The following is a 16,029-nucleotide window of genomic DNA, read 5'->3' on the forward strand; positions in this document are numbered from 1 at the left end:
ACTCAGCTACCATAGAATCTGGCCATCGGGATTTCCTATATTGCAACTGAATATAGAAAATATGTCATTGGCTCTTGGTAGCTTCTTGGCAGGACTCCTCAACCCATGTCAGTTGTAGCAGCTACTCAGTGTTGTAGCTACAAATGAGGACACCTAGGTACGGACCTTGCCAACATTAAAAAAATATATAATAATCTATCATTTTTTTAGGAACAGTTGGGGTTTCAACTTACTGTTGAGAGTTAGAATAGTAAAATACACAAGGTGCAATTTCGAACTTGGTTGTGAATCAGCAGTTTCCCTCTTCTTACATGTCGCTCACTGACTGTCACTCAATTAGCCCATGGCAAAAAAACATTTTAGATTGTTAAATTAGTCTAGCCAGCTATCTAAATGTGTAGTAATCATGGCCAAATTTTTGCTGTTCCTCAAATAGTATTTTAGAGTGCGAACCTCACTAAAACTCAGACCCGGGACCTTGTTGTGCTTGTGAAATGTGATGGTTTATCAAAGAAGAATTGCCCTTTCAATGACTGGTTTTATTTCAGTGGTTATCTGTGCAACCACAGGAGAAAATAGATTATTTAGTAAGTAGCAGCGACAAACAGACATAAACTAGTGAATCACACTTTTTATCTTCGGGCAAATCTGGCATTAAGCAAATTATTAAAATGGCTATTAACTCACATTTGAATACTGAAGGTAAATAAAACCAAGTTCAACTATGCAAAACAAACAAACAAATTAAGCACATTTCAAATCATTTGAGCAACTTGATATTAAGTAAATGGTTTTGTCATCAATTTGTCATACATTCTTCCAACAAGCTCTAAAGAAGGTTTTGCCCACTCATTTGTTCAGAGCGCTGTCTACCGTCACAATTCAGTAGTGGATTGCTGAGGTAACAAAAACTATCAACATCAATCAGATGTACATTTTTGAGTTCAAAATATGTATACTTAAGAAACCTAACAATGAACTGTTCACAACCTCACATCCTGAGATCCACACAATGGAATGAGAAACAAAAATATCACATTTCCTCATAAGACATTGAGCTGCAGTCCGTTTATCATCCTTCAATGGCACGATGAAAGATGATGATCAGCAGGAAATGTGAATGAGGTGATCCTCTTGGTTAATATTAGGTGATGACACAGTTTCTTAATGACACAGTTAAGTGTGATTCTCAGTGCCGTTGTGGGCGAGCTTGGTTTTGTGCTCGACGTGAGGGCCCCTGGTGGAGTACTGTACCATCAGGAAGGGCTCCTTGGTCTCGCCCTCTCCTACAATACTCTCCTCATCTTCAGACTGGCCAATCCGCTGCAGGAGCAGGTAGCACCAACATCCGCAGATGAGAACACTGAGGGCAGCAACAGCAATGAGGATCACTACGATTGTCACCACCCCAGTAGTTGGGCTGTGGTCTGTGATGTACATGTTGCAACGGGAAGGTGACTCAGAGCATTGTGACAGAACAGGGTACTTGACAAGGACAGCGTGGTGTGATCCCTTGCTGATTTTGGTGTCTTACGGTACTGCTTGGGAGACCTGGGGGTCACAAAAAGCAAATTAGGTTGAATATTTAACTCACAAAAATAACAAAATAAACCCTGTGGTCAGTGCTTGTATCTGCACATCTGAATCTGTTTAATGAATTTTCGGCAGACATCTGCTGACTCAACCATAGACCTATGTAATAGGACTCAACACAGAATCTAACCTCCAAATCCACCATAGAAGCAAACGGCTTGAAATAATGTATTGATACAAAATTTAGTTGACAGCCTACCACCCTGTGATAGGTAATCATATATTGTCTATACGCCATATTCTGCATAACAGCGTATGCAATAATGAACTATGAACGGAACGCCCTTTATGCCATCAATGCTAACGCATGTTTCAACTCTGCACGTCGAATCATTGCTCAGTAATACACATTTATGTATGTACATGCATGATACATCGGGTCGGAAGGAGAATTAAGACGCACTAGATGAGATTCCTTACAATTCCATTAAGACAGACGACGCGATTGCGTGTCTTCATCAATGTGCTATGCAGCAACAGCCCTGCCTGTATCAACATATAAAAGCCATGGCTCTTCCTAAAGGAACCGATTTCATTCTAAAAAAATGCTAATGCGGTGTATTAAATACACTAGTAGCTACTCACGAAAGAACTGAACTTCAAGGCCCCTGTTTCAGTGCAGGAAAAGAGACCATGTGATGCACAATATATCGAAACAAATGTAATTTATGCTGTCAATCTCTATTTTAAAGCAACCGTAGTAGCTATATTATATTCATTGACATGTACGTTAAAAAATATATATCACTTGTTTGTCTATGGACACAATTTTGAAAAGTGAAATAGTTATAGCTCATAGATTTGCTGTGTTACCTTCTTGGTCTCATATCAGTCCTAGCTCAATGGTGTCATGCAAATACTGGTAGACGCTCCAGACGCCAAAATATCACGTGATACATACAGGCTGCTTGTTCATGGAAGATGGCTCGAGCTACTGTCAAAGTATTTTTATTATGAACACAAATACAAAAGGAACACAGAAATATACAAACAAGAGTACATAAACCTAACAGACTATTACATATCAAGATTAATTTTCAATTGTTAAATACTTTTATGGTGCGTAAATTGCTTCTTTTTTTTTTTTTTTCAAGAGAGAGATATATAGATCTGTTGTCTTAGGCCTAAATGCCTTTAGGATGAATGAATGAGTGGTTATGCTGCGGAAGAAGTCTTATTTCAGGATGTTTTGATTGAAATCCAGGCACCTTGGAGCGTTCCTAAGTCCATGGTTTTACAAGGGTGTCATTGATTGTATAGGCCCCATTTATTTTCATTCATCACATACAATTGTGTGCTTCTGTAGAATTCACTTAATGGCACTTTTTCAATGTGTATGCATGACATAAGCACAAATAAAATAGATAATGTTACTACCAAATGAGATCATTGTTCATTCTTTAATTTAAATTCTTTGTCTTTTGTTTGAGTTTGTGCTTTCTTGCCCGGACTAGCTTTTTTCCAATCATAATCCTCCTCCAGCTCTTCTGACATGTTTAGTGTAATATATGCATATATTATAAACTGGGTGGTTCGAGCACTGAATGCTGACAGTATACTTAGCCATGGTATATTGACCATATACCAGACCCCCTCGTGCCTTATTGCTTAATTATAGCCTATCATAAACAGTGTTAGGCTATAATATGTGCATATAATGCACTTTCTATCAAAAACGGTGATGGGCACGTACTTCTAGGCTATGATCCATTACCTTTGGCAATGAAATATAGAAACCGCTCAAAACCAGTAGCAATATTTAAATTTTGATAAAAATAAATGAAAACAAACAGGCATTGATATCAACATAATGCTTATGCTTCTTTCTACGTGAGTGTTTGCTGAAGGTCTTCCACCTCCAACTTCCACATTTTTCTGTGAATCGCAGCACGTTCAGAAAGGTCTGCCATCTTTACCGCGCGAATGACAGGTTCTGGAGATAGGGCCTGGATCATCCCCATCACCATGACATAATTACCTGTGTAAAATCAGGGCGTAACAAATCAAAGGTTTTGTTAAATGTTGTACATATTTTAGCTGCAGCTAGAAGGAAAATAAAAGTGCATCTCACCCTGAAGTAGGCATGGGTTGCCCTTGGGAATGTTGTTGACGCCATTGACAACGAATGTCCCCGTCTCATCCAAAAGAAGAACCGTGTTGTGATCGGACCTAACTTCCAGTATTGTCCCTTGCATCCAAACCACAGAGACTACAAGTGCGGTATTTTTCAATTGTCCCAGTCTTTTTATATTAAATTCGAGCTTGCCATTCAATCGGCTATCTTTTCCCTCTCGGAGTTGGCTGGAAAGAACTTTGATAGGAGGACTTTTCTTCTTTTCGCCTGAAATGTGTCCTGAGTCCATGCCATATGCGAGTGAAACCTTTCAAACGAGTTAGTTCCAAAAAATATTTCGTGTGACCTTTGACGTAATTGTGACCAATTTCCGGGATGTTGATTTCAACATTTGTCTTTTGGGTATTGTTTATATATAGACTTGTGTTCCCCCATGTACTTGTTAAATCGATTTGTCGTTAATAATAAAAATACAATAAAATATTTGAACATTTCAAAATAAAAGCACACGTGGTGCTAACACTGGGTATTATCAAAGATTATAACGTGGGTGGTTTGAGCCCTGAATTCTGATTGGCTGAAAGCCATGGTATGGCAGAATGTATACCACTGATATGACAAAACATTTAGTTCTACTGCTCTAATTATACCACACATATTCGTGCATTATTGCTTAATTATACATGACAATGGGAGTCGTTTTTCACAAAGCGACACAGAGGGCTGTCTAGCTCCCGCCTATCATTTCTTTGGATTGGTGGATACATTTCCATGAGGATTGTTGACGTAAACCTCCTGTATTCATTGGATATACTGCTACTAGCCTCATACAAGGAATATGCATAGCTATCTCGAGATAACTCCTATGTGTTTTTTTTCTCAAAGTTGACGGGATGTCACCTGTCCTACTTATATCAGTACACTCCTAACAATTTAAGAAAGTTATATTCGACCAAATAAACCTCACGTAGAAAACAAGCCATTATTTTTTGTTGTTGAACAAATTCGACCATCTCATTGACCTCCATACAAACCTCCTTGCATGGTGGGCGAAACAACGAAAAAACGCCACCAGCTGCAGGGAGAAAGATTTTCCACCGAGTCGGGCCTCTTTTTCTCTGGTATTTTCATTTGCTGATGATGGGCATAGGGAACACACGTTTTTGTCGTACCCATTTGATTTCTTTGATCCTGATTGACCCATGCAGTTTCTTAGGCCTATCACTATTGTGGACCATCAACTGAACAAATTAAAACCATGTTCCGTAAATAATAATAACATTGACGAGCAAATATAAAACTAGAAAATCAAATTGGACGCTTTTTCATTTGAATTGAAAAGTCACATCTTTCTCCCTTTCTTTGAGAAAAGCATTTCTGGCAGATTAAAGTGGCCCTTCTTAGTAAAACCCACAACAGAACACCCTCATATTAATCTGTATTTCTTTCCCATTCCCAACATACAAAATTAAATAAACAAAAAAGTATATATATTTATATATATATATATAAAATGTAGTAGTTGATAAATAACCTACAGTAGTTATATTAATATTAATGATTAACCAATAGAAAATACAATTGGAGCAATGGAGTTGATAAAACACTATATATTATATGGGATATTTATTGCATACTGCACTCATTTGGCTGTCAAATATAATGTCAGCTTTAATGTCTTCTTTAAAAATAGATTACAAAAATAGATGTAATATTAAGACGTGATATGATAATTATGCAATTTGGTCTAAATTATAATGCTTCTCTTGCAATATTATAATCTACATTTGCACTGCAATGAACAAGAGACCAAACAGGAAAAGCAGAGGAGCTGGATATGTGCCTCTGCTCTGGCCTAAAAGATAAGGAGAGAGAGAACAGAATAACAAAGTTAAGTTTTGCATGTCTTCTGTCATTACTGTTACTTTCTGTTCCCCAACACATTCCTATACATTATAAATATAATTATGTTTATGGTACATTACAGATAACTAATGTCCCTCTTTGAAACGAAATGATTTGTAAACTTTCTAATGGAATCACATTTTAAAATGGATTTAGCGCATGCGAAGCATGCTAACCATGAATGTAACATTTGACACCTTACTGGAAGTTGTATTTTTGATGGTGGTGGCAGTATTTGTTGTCATGGGGGTGGTGTTTGAATCCACCCTTCCTCCGGTCAGACTGATACCCAGCTTGTCAAGCTCAGACTGTAACTGCTTTGACACCCAGTTCTGCATTACAGTGGTATTCTCAAAGGTTTTCAGTCTATTTAGGTTGGAGCCGAGGAGTCCAGACACTTCACTCACACTACGAGCCTATTTAGAGGCAGAGAATTACAGAAAAGAATGATAGATGACAATGAATATGAGTCATTGCCATCACAGGTTATTGATGAATGGTATGGTTACGGGAATGAGCACATACCTGGACAGCAGCTGAATCCAAACCAATAAAAGTGTTGATGTCCATGCTAATATTCACCCTAGACAGACTCCGTATGTAGGTGATAATGGCACCTCCTAAAAAAGGGTTACGAACATGGTGAGAATGAGGTCTGGGGTGGCACAAGTGTTCTCTAATGTCACAGCCCGAGTGAACTAAATCTTTTAAATCACATTTATTACAGGATATCCAAGAAACCATTGTCTTTATGTATGTATGAAGAAAAGGGAAACCTTACCCAGGTATGTCTGGTAGGATGTTAGCTGATCTGCAGTGGCGCAGGTTTGGATGAAGTTGATTGGAAAGGCGATCTCAGCTACTGCAAAGAATGCCTTCTTATGTGCTGAGGAACAGCTAGTGATTTCCAGAGCATCTGCATCTCTGTTGTGTTCAGAAGGCACAAGAAAAACACTAACTATGAACACTCAAACAAAAAAAGCATATGAAAATGGTCCAACATTTTAAGGGGCGTTTAGGCCTGGATACTCTGTTGAGGTTAACCACTGCAAGAGCACAACAAAGATAAATGTGAACTGGAGTGACTCGACCACAAGGTGTCTCTCTCACACAGCAAGATCTGTCGATGATCTTACCGGAGACTGTCATTTCTGATGCCTTGCAACACACTGAGGTCCAGTGCGCACAGGTTAGGCCCTCCAATTGAATTCAATTCAGAGGCTCCAAGCAAATTGCCAGCACTTAAGAACTTGGTGACAATAACTTTGGCCTGAAATTGAGAAAGGAAGATGAAAGATACATTTAAATCAAAAAGCCAAAAAGCCAACTCGTTAAAATCTACCAAATGCACATCTTTTAGAAGCAAAATGTTTATCATGTTTTTTTAACACCATTTAAAGACATTGTTGGTGTAAAGTTAAATATCCCTACTTTGTCGGAGTCCCATTCTCCATTGCCATTGTCCATCAGTGCTGCTAGTGTGTCCACTGTAGTGATGTTCCACTTGTTAATCTGCTCCATGGAAGCCACGCGAGACACTGACCCAAGCACCTGAACCTGCTGGTCTGAGAGGCCTTTGGGGTACGCCTAGTGGACAAGACCACACCATAAAGAGCTGTTACTGAATGACCACCTCTTGGCAACCTGTGAGTTTGAAATCTGTTGTGATTTCCTGTTTTGTGTCAGTAAAGTTCTATACCTGGCGTAGCTTCTCCAAAATGACCTTTTGCATGTCATCATCATCTACCTTCTCAGTCAGGCTGGCCAGTTTGTCCATTACTACTTGGGCGCTCAGACAGTGGAATGCGTTATTGCTTATGGTCACTTGAGTAATGTTGCCAAGGGAGTCTGGACATGCATTTACTAAATAGACAAGTATTGAAAAGAAATGTGATCATTCATGTCATAAAGGAGCCTCCACTATTAAAACCACAGAACAGCTATATTGACCTGATATTATTTAAACCTACCAGTGCTTCGTTTGGATCTCAAAGACATGGTGCATTATTTGAACAGCTTCTTCATTTTCCTCTTCATTGTCTTGTTTGTACATAGTCTTTTCATGAATTTCTTCAGGAACTTGCTTTTATTCCACTGTTTCCGTCAAAAGAGAACACATTAAGAAATAAGAAACGCATATAAGGTAAATGAGAGCTTTTCAAATTGAGATGGGTAACAATCTCAAATGATGTCACTCAAATGATGTCATTCAAAAGATAGGGGAGCTTCCTGCCACCCAGGGCCTGTATACTAGGCGGTGTCAGACAAAGGCCCCAAAAAGACTCAAGCTACCCAAGTCATAGACTGTTCTTTCTGCTACCGCACGGCAAGCGGTACCAGAGAGCCAAGTCTAGGTCCAAAAGACTCCTTACCAGCTTCTACCCCCAAGCCATAAGACAGCTGAACAATTAATCAAATGGCCACCCTGACAACACTGCTGATACTTGCTGTTTATTATCTATGCATAGTCACTTTACCCCTACCTACATGTACAAATTACCTTGACTAACCTGTACCCCCGCACATTGACTCGGTAGAGGTACCCCAAATATATATATTTTATGGTTATTTTGTGTTAATTTTTTATTTTATTCATTTCTTTAGTTATTTAGTAAATATTTTCTGAACTCTATTTTCTTAAAACTGCATTATTGGTTAAGGGCTTGTAAGTAAGCATTTCACAGTAAGGTCTACACCTGTTGTATTCTAGAGAGTTTTTCCTAGCCACCATGCTTCTACACCTGCATTGCTTGCTGTTTGGGGTTTTAGGCTGGGTTTCTGTACAGCACCTTGTGACATCAGCCGATGTAAGATGGGCTTTAAAAATAAATGTGATTAATTGATTTGATATTCGACGCATGTTACAAATACAATTTGATTTGAATCCAACATATTGTCAAAGTGCTATGCAATTGTCATGTATAGTATACCGTGCTGATGTGTTTCCAGAAGTTCTCTGTCAAGTACAGTGGAAGAATGTCAAGCTGCTCTAGTTTTTTCAGTCCATGTGCTTGGGTTTCTGAACAGACTGATTAAGAAAAAATCTATAGACAAAAATGCATTCATTCTTCATTTTTTTGTGTATCTACACGAATACAAATCAGCACAGCTCCAATATCAGCAATGTGACATACCCATATGTGGTGTTGCCACTGCAGATACCAGTCTCCATAGCTGTAATCTGCTGATCGGAGAAGTCATTGCAGTTCTTTAGTTTCTCCAGGATGTAAGAGTCAGCGCTCTGAATGTAGTCCTCATCCAGAGCACATGCCATGTTGCCCAGGACCTCGACATTATCTCGACTGAGCTGTGTCCCTTTGATGTTCTGGAATAAATCAAATGTCGTCATTATCACTGCTTTTAAACATTCAGCCAGAAACTTGTGTCTTTCATCTTGAATACATAACTCACCAGGCACTTTTTGGCATTGTTCAGTAGATCAACCTTTCTTCCATCCAACGTGCCGGACAGGACGGAGAAGTCTGCTCGTCCTGTTTCAATGAAGTAGGATCTGCAGTCGGTCTGTTGCATGTTGGTGTAGCTGGAGAAAGATACAAACAGTTTACATTGTCTTTATGGTTCATTTAGAAGGCATTTTCATTTGGTTATGTCAGCGTAAAAAAATAACAGTAAATAGTTCATCTAACATTAGTTACCTTCATTTACAATTTATTTTACAATGTCAGTGACATGACCAACTTACCTGTAATACAACAACATATCTGATGGATAGTTGACAAAATCTTGAGGACTTTCACCTTGATGTTGTTCCACATGCAAGTTAGTTTTAAAACAAAATGTTACTTTCTCATATGTCTGTAAAATAAGCTCCTTGAAAACAGAGAAACATATTCAATATGTATTCAGTTACTGGGTTTCCAGTAACTACGGTCATTCTTGTGTTGAGAGAATACATGCTTGGATTCATGTAGCCATGAAAAATAAATAAAAACAGTTATAATTCGTACAGGCACATTAACAATGTAATCTGGAGGCCTGGCTACCGGTTTTGATTGGCCCTTTAGTTTATGTAGAAAAAGTTGTATTTTTAATATTCACCGGTGTCTCCTTGAGAACCACCTTTCTTCGACCGGCCCTACGTCTGCAAGCTCTGATGAGAGGTTTAATTCTTGTTTTGGTGAAAGTCTGGACACGACAGCAAATGAATCCTTGAAGCACGTACTCAGAAAGGCTACAAAGAAATCAATGCAGTACATTCATTCGAGTTAATACAGGAACTATAAATGTCATCATAACCAATTTTTGTTCAAGTACACAATAAAAATGTATCCCCATGTGAAAATGATACATGTATGATTTCTGCTCAGCTATTGGTCAGGACCAACATTCTCTAAACACTGTTACACTTACTCATCAGGCTCATCCAATCCATTTGCTACTGTATCAAAGAACAGCACAGCCTATAAATGAAACAGAGAGAAACAGAGGTGCAGACACATTTATTGATGTATAATACACATGTTCACCACTGTATAATCGTGTAAATTTTGAAGGTCTACACAGCTTTTGAATACTACAATCCCCTCAATACCTGCTGAGGTTTCCATTTTTTCTTGTTGATGTTCAGAGCAGTGAGTTTGATTTCCAGTTGTTGGGAAATTCAGTAGATTGCTGGGAATGTCAGTTGCCATTTCATCTGGGACATTGACTATCAGTTCCGTTGGTTTCATGTCGACTGTGATGATCTGAATAAGTCATACAAAAACATGTCAAACTTTTAAAATTAATACTGTTATTATGATTGATTACCTTAGATTTTTTCATAACACATTTAAATGAGGCGTGTAGAAATATTGGGAGGGAAATTCATAACGCCTACTTCACATCAGTTAGTCTAGCTACTGTAAGTACATACCTTATTAACATAGATCTGCTGTACAATTGTTGGAGCAGTCAGCATGTTGGTAACACATTTTGGGTAGGCGGATGTTGTCAGAACCTGCTGCTCGGGTATTGCGGTTAGTGTTTGGGTTGGAAGACCTCCCACTAAAGAGCCCAGGTTTATTAGACTGTCGGTTTTGTTTATCTGAAGAAAGAGAACATTAAATTATGAAATATCCTCTACATTGGAAGTAGAGAGGATGGAATGGTTTAAAGCATGAATCATGGTTGTGAATGATGCTCACAACCAATAGGCCACTAGCAATAAACCTATTAAGAAGTGAATCAACTGGAAGTTTTGGGTGATGAGAATCTGTATGATGGACAAGGACTGTCCCAAGTTCCATCCAGAAACACTACTCAGAGTACTCAGGGATTGTAAAATCACACTGGGCGGGGCTTTAGTGATCTGTCCAGTGGTCAGACTTGTGACCTGCGGGCCCAGGGCCGTGATTGATTCCGGACTTTGATCCCGGACGAATTTGGATATTCGATGCCAGTGCGGACGAAATCTGGAAGTAAATGACATCAGCGAAGATTAGGTAACAGTATCACTTAACCAATCAATGGATTATGATCACATGGAAATAATGGCTCATACTGATCCTGATGGTGCTCACCTCTGAGTCCACGTTAGTACAGGGTTGGTTCAGGTTGCCCAGGACAACCACACTCTCTGACTCATTGAGCTTAGAGTAAGCTGAAGCTGGGACAAAACATTGTAAGTGTGGTGGAAGCCTAAAGATATGGGAATAAAACAAAAATATGAAATAAAACACTGAGTAACACTATCTTGGATTAGAATGCCATGCCCAACTTCCCCATAGCGTCATTCAGATTCAATGTAGACTGTTGTCTGTTATCATACCCTTGACATAAATGCAAGAAATAAAGTAAGTTAGTAACATAAAACTAATTATTTTAGTGGCTACTGTTCAAAACTCACTGCAGTGGGAGGAAGTTGGAGTTCTGCAGGAAGATAAGCTCAGTAAAGCGTTTAGTCAGATTTTGAGGAGCTCCGGCGAAATTGAACAACTCAATGTTGACAGGGTTCACGGCAAATAGTTGTAGCTGTAAAAAACAAACAAAAAGATCAACCTTTGGTTATATATGTTTGGTAATATATGATGCCCCTTCATCAAACAGGCAGGTGGATGGGCTTACCGTTGACTCTGAGCCAAATGTGTTGAAGTCTTCAATAGTCACAAAGGTGATGAACACACCAATGTAGTTAAGGAACCAGGCGGTGGAGTTGAGATTTGGGTCAGAGGGACTATAACACTTGGGTGCTGCTGAACCTACAAGTCAGAAATCAATAAATATGTGTTTGATGTGAGAAATCATATACGCTGCCGTTGTATGCAGCTTTAATAAAAGGCATACATCCTTGAGGAATATCTGTCATGAAGCAGAATTTATGCATATTCTTTGGTAACAGACCTTATGTTGAAAAATATCCATTCATGCAATGTGTAAAGTGCAACGATAAATATATGTATAATGTAAACTGGAGTAATCAGCAGTTAGTACTAAAACACTCACTTCCTGTGTTGAGGTAGGTCTTTATGGTGCTGTACGCATCATCTTGAGTTATGGCTGAGCCATTGAAAGTGAGCTTGGATCCCAGTAGATACACACTGTCAAAACCACAGCAGACAGTCGTCAACCTTTTCTTCCTTTTATTCACTTTAAATGATGTAGATATATCTGTGTAATAGCATCAGCAAATGTAAGGTATTTCCAGTGTGGTAGCTTACAGTCTCCTGAAGGGTAAGCAGGAGGCGTTGAGTGTGTCAGAGGACTGGAGCAGGTTTCTGTTGAGGAACTTCAGGTAGTTCCTCAGTCTGTTGTCAAACCAGCGGTCAACCTCAGCCTTGTCATCAGTGGCCAGAGCCAAAGGCCAGACGCAGGGCAGGACTGGACTCTTCACATCATCCGGAAGATTCTCATACAGACAGATAATGATCAAAGTCAAAGGACTGAGAATGCACCATTTAACAGAGTTTTTTCTTTCAGTAAATCCTAAAGGGATACTCAGTGAGTGCTTGAAAATGGTGACCACAATCAGCAGTGTGTGTCCTTATGGTTTCCAGAACTCTGGAGTTATTTTGTTTTTTGTAGTTTCGGAAGATTGTGCAGAGATTAGTCTGCACAATCTTCCTGAGGATGGTGCTGAGCTCTGAGGGATGCATGGTGTTGAGCAGCTGGAAACACAGATAGCATAGGATACACAGTGACTCGAGGCCAGAACACACTTTCCAAAAGTTGAAGTGCAGCTGAAACAAGTTCAATGTACTGTACCTCAGATTCCCGCTGTGGTGGAATAAGGGAGAGGAAGTTGGTCAACTTTGGGAATGTAAAGTTGAGGAAAGATTGTCTCAGGAACATGAAGAAGCTGTCGTTCCTATAGCAATGTAGTGGAGTTGATTCTGCGAACAATGAGATAAGGTAAGTTAATTTGTTCCTCATTTGGTCCAGCATTAAGCCCAAAACTGCAGCCCTCAGACCATGGTATATAAAACCCATTATTCTATATTATCATGTATTTAGGGAGAATTATAGAGAGAAGGATCATGAGAAGTAAAGTGAGATACTACTACTGTTACTGGTAACTCGTACTTTGTTGAGGAAAGATCTACTTGCTACGATTGTAATATGTTGTTATATCACCCAGCTGTCTGGAAAGATTCACCCATTTTAAATGTTAGATGATTTGTCTGCATCTCTTGAACTTTGTTTATTCATTCCTGGGGTCATTTCATGTTTCATGTGCATCTGAGCTATTGCCGTTCAAGCAGGCAAACATACAGCTGGTATGATGAGTTTTGCATGATATGATGACATAAAAAAGTACATAATTTTCCTTAGAAATATAGTGAAGTAAAAGTAAAGTACAGTTACCCCAAAAAAACAACTTAAGTAGTACTTTCAAGTATTTTTACTTAGTACTTCACACCACTGGAGATGATGACTAGGTGAATACCTCTGAGAGGGATGATTATTTGATGCTGGCCAACAGCCTGTGTGCCGTTGGACAGTGATGGTAGGATAGAGTTCAGCAATGCCACTCTGTAGATGACAGAAACCAGAAAGAGCACCCATTGATATGCATTGTCAAGCACAACTAAGAGCAGTAATGTACTGTACACGAAGGTCAGTTGTAAACATGCATCACATTATTAGAAATGATTAGTGTTTCTATAATACACTGTGCTGATCTTACGTTTCTTGGCTGGTGTTGCAGTCTCTGTGTCTGACGATGTTGAAGAGGGGGGGCCACATGCTCCTCTGTTAGATTTGGTAAAAGTGGGCGGAGTCTCTGGCCCAACCACACCAGCACCTCAGGGTCTTTGATGGAGGGATCTGATAGGTTGGCATTGTCAAACACCTGCTGGAGCAGCACCTGACGCACATCCACCGGAAGGTGAAGACCCTGAAGGACAGAAACACATGTGGTGATTGTACTAAGCAAAGGTATATAGGAAATAAGGCAATGGTATAAGAATTGACCATGGACATCAATCATCCATACCTCAACAGCTGGAGAAACGATGTCAAAGAACTCGTCCAGATCTCTGGGAAGCACATGAATCAGTATCATGTGGACATCTCCAAGGTTTCTGAGCTGACCAGGGGTGGAGGCCACCTCCCCCAGCTGTCTGGGGCTCAGCATAGGCAGGACATCCATCTACACAGTGGAATAAGAACATGGATTCAAACTGGTTACAAATGACTATTGGATGAATCCGTAAGTTCAAACGGTCAAAATCATGAACTAGTACCAACCACTGAGAAGTTTCCATGCAGTCGTTTGAGTTCTTCTAGGGGCGCAAAACCAACAAACAGCCCAAAGTACTTTTTAAGCCAGTCAGCGCTGTTGTTGGAGTGGTTGACACAGTTGGGGTCTGAAATAATAAAAAATATTTTCAAAGGTTGGAGAAATATAGCAGTCTTTCTATCCTAACTGATTACAATTCCTTTGTCCTCAACATGCTTAGTAAAATTACATTTTCAGGTATCCTTGATATTACAGAATTATTTAAATGTACCTTCAGTGTCATTGAGCTCAATGAAATCAGTGTAAATCAAAGCTGTCTTTGTCTGTCCATAGCTGAGTAAGCAGGGTTAGGGTTAGCTGGTTGATGACCTAGAGCTTCCACTCTGCGAAGGCAAAGACACCACATTGAAGTACTAGATCAAGTGAGGGCAAATAGTCAACCACATGGAAATAAAATGTATGTTTTCACATACAAAATCTGGTAGGTCCCACAAGTGAAGTTCTTGGTGCTAAGACAGGACAGGAACTCTCTGGAGGCTTGCAGGAGGAAGGGTTGGGGATTCCTCAGGAACCACTTGCGGGTGTTTTTCCTAACCACCGTGCTTCTACTCCTGCATTGCTTGCTGTTTGAGGTTTTAGGCTGGGTTTCAGTACAGCACTTTGAGATATCAGCTGATGTAAGAAGGGCTATATAAATAAATGTGATTTTGATTTGAATAATAACCCATTGAGAGGCCAGCAAAACGTCACTAAAATTATTAGAGAATACCAAAGGGTGATGATCTTTACTGGAAACTTGGAGCCACCTGGGTTAAAGGTCTTTCTCTAGCCATGTCGATGTCAAAAAAATGACTTATTATTCATAGTCTGGAAACGGAAGTATTATTATAACCACTGTAACCATTGTAATATTATCATTATAACATTCACAATTGTAAGTATGTCAAGTACAATGTTTAAATTGATGGTTCTCTGACAACTCCAAGAGATGGTTGCAATATGATATGTTTTTTTATTGCCAGACAACACTGATATGCTCTTATAAGCTGGTTGCTTAATTTACATTTAGTTCAGTATCTGCTCAGTTGATGACCTTATTACTGGCAAAGGTATAACCAGTTAATATCACTACAACGTCAGTCCCAAACAACTTATTTCCGTTATTTGCTTTTAAAGTGTCTGTATATTTTTTGCAGATTTGAAAAAATATACATTTTTAGGCTTTGGAAATTTGAATGGACATTGGCAAATGCAAAGCAAACTTGGACTTCATATGCTTTTCAGTGTTTGTAATATTTATGAAATACTTTAAATAAAATGATGTATTTGAAAGTTGCAGTTACTGGTTCTTATCTGTATATAAATACATTAAGGCCTTTGCATTTCTGAAAAATTATACCCACGGCAGATGATATTGCTATCAACAAGAAATGTAAAAGTGTGACATTGTGGCCCTCTCCTGTAGGAACAGCATAGTGCATCTAAACCAGGGAAGGGCCCTCGGATCAAATTTATTTATTTTTAACTCAGTAGGTGTCTCAAGTTGCTGTTGCAAGCTAGAATGGTAGAATACACTTAAGGTGCAATTTCAAAATTTGGTTGAGCATTAGCAGTTTTTCTCTTGCTATGTCAGTCACTGATTGTCCCTCACATAGCCCATTTCTAACATTTTTTAGATTGGTAAATTAGTCTAGTGGCCAGCTACATTATCTGAACTTAGTAATAATGGTCGATTTACCGTCCGGGAGGCCCCCATTGATTTTGTTAGTCAGTCTCA

General features: G+C 39.1%; 2 protein-coding genes and 1 long non-coding RNA gene across 5 annotated transcripts; all 3 read right to left on the reverse strand.

The window, feature by feature from the left end:
• Window positions 1-524: 524 nt before the first annotated feature.
• On the reverse strand, window positions 525-3,412 carry LOC115110325 (stannin-like). 2 transcript variants are annotated; one of them, XM_065010109.1, is made up of 2 exons: window positions 2,407-3,412; window positions 525-1,551 (listed from the first exon to the last, which is right to left on the reverse strand). In XM_065010109.1, the coding sequence occupies exon 2, from the start codon at window positions 1,438-1,440 to the stop codon at window positions 1,177-1,179; it is 264 nt and encodes an 87-aa protein (XP_064866181.1). In that variant the 5' UTR covers window positions 1,441-1,551; window positions 2,407-3,412; the 3' UTR covers window positions 525-1,176. The 2 variants fall into 2 exon arrangements, with proteins under 2 accessions (XP_064866181.1, XP_064866182.1); XM_065010110.1 differs by lacking the exon at window positions 2,407-3,412 and adding an exon at window positions 2,179-2,382.
• A 1,852-nt stretch (window positions 3,413-5,264) lies between these two features.
• Window positions 5,265-10,876, reverse strand: LOC115109877 (mesothelin-like protein). Of its 2 annotated transcripts, XM_065010111.1 has the most exons (14): window positions 10,449-10,876; window positions 10,125-10,278; window positions 9,944-9,993; window positions 9,632-9,764; window positions 8,984-9,113; window positions 8,707-8,897; window positions 7,543-7,666; window positions 7,272-7,435; window positions 7,004-7,159; window positions 6,709-6,842; window positions 6,354-6,496; window positions 6,098-6,192; window positions 5,775-5,988; window positions 5,265-5,522 (listed from the first exon to the last, which is right to left on the reverse strand). In XM_065010111.1, the coding sequence occupies exons 7-14, from the start codon at window positions 7,568-7,570 to the stop codon at window positions 5,449-5,451; spliced, it is 1,008 nt and encodes a 335-aa protein (XP_064866183.1). In that variant the 5' UTR covers window positions 7,571-7,666; window positions 8,707-8,897; window positions 8,984-9,113; window positions 9,632-9,764; window positions 9,944-9,993; window positions 10,125-10,278; window positions 10,449-10,876; the 3' UTR covers window positions 5,265-5,448. The 2 variants fall into 2 exon arrangements, with proteins under 2 accessions (XP_064866183.1, XP_064866184.1); XM_065010112.1 differs by lacking the exons at window positions 9,632-9,764; window positions 9,944-9,993; window positions 10,125-10,278; window positions 10,449-10,876 and adding an exon at window positions 9,276-9,486.
• Window positions 10,877-12,466: 1,590 nt separating this feature from the next.
• On the reverse strand, window positions 12,467-13,889 carry LOC135564659 (uncharacterized). The gene is made up of 3 exons (XR_010461186.1): window positions 13,698-13,889; window positions 13,458-13,543; window positions 12,467-12,903 (listed from the first exon to the last, which is right to left on the reverse strand). It is a non-coding gene; the product is annotated as an uncharacterized LOC135564659 (long non-coding RNA).
• Window positions 13,890-16,029: the final 2,140 nt, after the last annotated feature.

The sequence above is a fragment of the Oncorhynchus nerka genome, linkage group LG26 (genome assembly GCF_034236695.1).
Source record: "Oncorhynchus nerka isolate Pitt River linkage group LG26, Oner_Uvic_2.0, whole genome shotgun sequence".
Lineage (NCBI taxonomy): Eukaryota > Metazoa > Chordata > Actinopteri > Salmoniformes > Salmonidae > Oncorhynchus > Oncorhynchus nerka.

Bases quoted from the DNA above. Each gene is read 5' to 3' on its own strand.
- LOC115110325 (XM_065010109.1), bottom strand. From the start codon at position 1,440: ATGTACATCACAGACCACAGCCCAACTACTGGGGTGGTGACAATCGTA.
- LOC115109877 (XM_065010111.1), bottom strand. From the start codon at position 7,570: ATGTCTTTGAGATCCAAACGAAGCACTG. The intron at 6,843-7,003 runs GTAGGGATATTT...TCTCAATTTCAG, and splicing joins GAGAATGGGACTCCGACAAA to GCCAAAGTTATTGTCACCAA. The intron at 6,193-6,353 runs GTAAGGTTTCCC...ACCCTTTTTTAG, and splicing joins ATCCTACCAGACATACCTGG to GAGGTGCCATTATCACCTAC.